General features: G+C 17.4%; 1 protein-coding gene across 1 annotated transcript, besides 5 other annotated features; it reads left to right on the top strand. All coding sequences in view use genetic code 6, as the record gives it.

Moving 5' to 3' along the window:
- Positions 1-30: 30 nt before the first annotated feature.
- Positions 31-55: a microsatellite.
- A 317-nt stretch (positions 56-372) lies between these two features.
- Positions 373-531: a microsatellite.
- Positions 532-813: 282 nt separating this feature from the next.
- Positions 814-852: a microsatellite.
- Positions 853-1,037: 185 nt separating this feature from the next.
- On the top strand, positions 1,038-2,649 carry IMG5_056230 (ubiquitin carboxyl-terminal hydrolase family protein, putative; the record flags this gene model as incomplete). The annotated part of the gene is made up of 3 exons (XM_004037263.1): positions 1,038-2,023; positions 2,084-2,333; positions 2,630-2,649. The coding sequence occupies exons 1-3, from the start codon at positions 1,283-1,285 to the stop codon at positions 2,647-2,649; spliced, it is 1,011 nt and encodes a 336-aa protein (XP_004037311.1). The 5' UTR covers positions 1,038-1,282.
- Positions 2,506-2,545: a microsatellite.
- A 723-nt stretch (positions 2,650-3,372) lies between the features above and the next one.
- Positions 3,373-3,403: a microsatellite.
- Positions 3,404-3,469: the final 66 nt, after the last annotated feature.

The raw sequence follows: 3,469 nt of genomic DNA, 5'->3' as shown, positions 1-3,469 counted from the left end.
ATTCTCAAATTATAATTTATTTATCATTAAATAAAATAATATTATAAAATAATATCATTTTATATTAATAACAGATTATTTAATTTAGGTTTAGAGGATAAATAAATATTTTATAATTGGAGACAATAATAAATTTAATAGATAATTTAAAAAAATTATTTGTAATAATTTTCTTATATATTATAATCATAGAACTAATGACTTAATGAATTAAAAAATGTTTCTAACATAAAAAAATGTGAAATATTATGTATGCACTTAGAATTTTTTTATTAAAAAAATGTATTATAATTAAATAATATCAAAATAAATATATTTATATCAAAATATAAAAAAAATTATATTAATTATTTTAATTTTTATTAATTATTAATATAGATATAAATATAGATATAGATATAGATATAGATATAGATATATATAGATATAGATATAGATATAGATATAGATATAGATATAGATATAGATATAGATATAGATATAGATATAGATATAGATATAGATATAGATATAGATATAGATATAGATATATTTATTAAATTAAATAAAAAAATTAATCAAACTTAAATATATAATAGATAACTATAATTAATATATATTAGTGATGAATTAAATGTATCTTTTAATACTAAAATCCATTATTCATAAAATATATATATTTATTAATTTTTTTATATACTTCAATTTATTTTTTATTTTATATTAATAATATCTTTTTATTAAATAAAATATTTAAATTAATATGTTTTTTATCTCATAATTATAAAATATTTAGTTTTTTTGTTTTTAATATTTATATGTATTTACATATATAATAATTTATAAAAAATAAATTATAAAAATAATTATAAATACGATTATAAAGCTATAATAAAATAATTTTCAAATAAATTAAAAATAATTTTTGTTTTAGATATATAATTAAAAATAAAAAACTATTTTTATTTACAAATAAAAAATTAAATTTCTTATTAAAAAAGCAAAAATAAAAATGGGAAAGAAAAAAAATATATAAAGAAGAAAGAATAACAGAATCAATCAAAAACATGAAAAATAAATTTATCCAAAATGCACTTCAGATTAATTAATAAACGAAGCCTTAAATGTAAACTCTCTTCTATAAATTTCCGACCAAAGCATAAAGCAAAACTAAGAAAAAGAACTTTATGCTATTAGCCTTTTGTGGTTTTATGATTGGTAAAATTACGTAGGATATAATGAGCTATTATAAGGCGAAAATCCTCAAAGCTCACGGGATTTTAACAAAAGGAGACCAAGAAAAATGAATAATTAATTATTTAAAGACAAAAACCAGTTATAACAATATCATATCATTCCTAATGAAATGTAAGAGAGTAAATATAATAATATTTTTTTGAAAGACAATTTTAGTATAAATGATGTAAAATTAGTTGATTTTTAGACATGGATATTTTTTAAGGAATAATATAAAGATTCAATAGAAATCCCTTGTTAGGTTTTAAAAATAAAAAATGAATATATACATGCAGCGGAATTCGAAAAACCATATATAGGATTTTTAGATTAAGAAGTTTTCGAAAAAATAAAAGATAATTAAAATTAGGAAGAAAATATTTATAATTTTAAAAGGCTTTAAATCCCTAATTGTTTTGACTGGAAACTAATAGTCGATTATATAAAAAAGCTTTATTCTTTTTAGAAAAATATTAGTTTAGATAGTATTTAAATTCGCGTGTGGAAAATCGAATAGGCTATTCCATTAAATTCAGTTATTAAAATGTTAAATAAAAATATTTAAGATGAGAAATTTAATGAAACTCCAGGATATCTTTACAGAGGTGTTAATGACGAAAACTGTTATAGATATATGAAAAAACATTATAAATATTTAGTTGAGGTTTAAAATTTGAATAAGGATAAGTGGATTCTGGAAGAAAATACGAATTTCAAATTTTCTATGAAAAAAGGCTAGAAGGTGACTTTTATTTGTGAATTTTGTGAAGAATAAACTATTTTAATAGAAGAATGTTAATGTAAATAAGTAAATATATTTTTATTTTTTTAATATAAAGATTTTTTTTTTTTAATATTATTAAAAAAGTATTTTTATTGTTCAAACGAATGTAAATATAGAGATAAACCTTTTCATTCGAAACTTTGCGCAAATGCCTATTTTAGTGAAAGTGATGAAGAATATGATGATAAAAAAATTGAAAAAAACACTAAAAAAAAAGGACTTGAGAATTTGGAAAATACATGTTATTTAAACTCTGCTTTATAGTGTATATTGTCAACTGATGAAATAAACAAATTTTATTCATAAAATGAATATAAAGAACATTTAAAAAAAAGTGAATAAAATACATTGTTAACTAATAAATTCGCTAAAATGATAAAACAGTATAATTAAATTGATAATTAAAAAAAAGTGAATATGTGGCCATTAAAAATATAAATAGGATAAGAAATAAGCTAATTTAATAATTTTAATTAACATGATTCTTCTGAATTATTTATGTATTTATTAGATGCTTTAAATGAATAATTAAATTCTTTAAATGAAAAATAATATTTGGATATTAATTCGCCAATTAAATAATTGAATTAAAACTAATAAACAAATAATTTAAATAATTTAAATGAATAGTTAAAAAATACGAAAAATGATGAAAAAAATGATTAAAATTATGAACATTTAAATCATTAATTTTAATAAATTTTATCTTTTAAAAATGATGAGGAGAAATAGGCTTTTGATTATTTTGATAGTTTAACTAAAAACTAATATTCCTCACTTATTGTTAATTCTTTTCTTGGTTTATATAAATCTGTTTTGAATTGTTCATAGTGTTATAATTTCTTGATTAATTTTGAGCCTTTTTTATTGCTTACTGTACCTATTAAATAAGACTTTAAGTCAGTTAATAGTTATTTTATACCTTTAAATAACAAGAATAAATGCTCTTTTAAAGTTAGTTTTGATAAAAATACTACTTTTTAAAATATTATGAAATAAAATAATATACCATAAAATCGAGTGGTAATTATTGGAATATAAGATGATGAAATAAAAGAAATTTCAACTAATTATGAGACTAAAGTAGATGATTTTTCATATAAAAACTTCGCTTTTTATGAAATTAATAGGGATATTTAATCAATATCGAATAATGAGAGATTTATGGCAATCGAGTTTTTAAATAAAAATGAAGAAAAAATCGATATTCCTCGTATTTTGTGTTTTTTGGAAGATGAAATTTGCGGAAATATAATTGGAGATATTTGCGAATAATATATGGATGAAAATACATAAGAATATATTTAAAATATATTAGAAAAAAATGAAGAATTTGATGAAAAAAAGAGCTTTTTTAAAATTTTTTTAAAAGAAAAGAAAAATAAAAATAAAGAAAATTAAAAAAGCCATAAAAAAAAAAATAATTAATAATAATTAGTTATGAGTTTTTATGAAAATATAAATGAATAT

This window comes from Ichthyophthirius multifiliis, assembly GCF_000220395.1.
Source record: "Ichthyophthirius multifiliis unplaced genomic scaffold scaff_1120509250202, whole genome shotgun sequence".
NCBI classification, from domain to species: Eukaryota; Ciliophora; class Oligohymenophorea; order Hymenostomatida; genus Ichthyophthirius; species Ichthyophthirius multifiliis.
The sequence above is the reverse complement of the archived record's forward strand: the minus strand, read 5'-3'. Positions and strand labels throughout refer to the sequence as shown.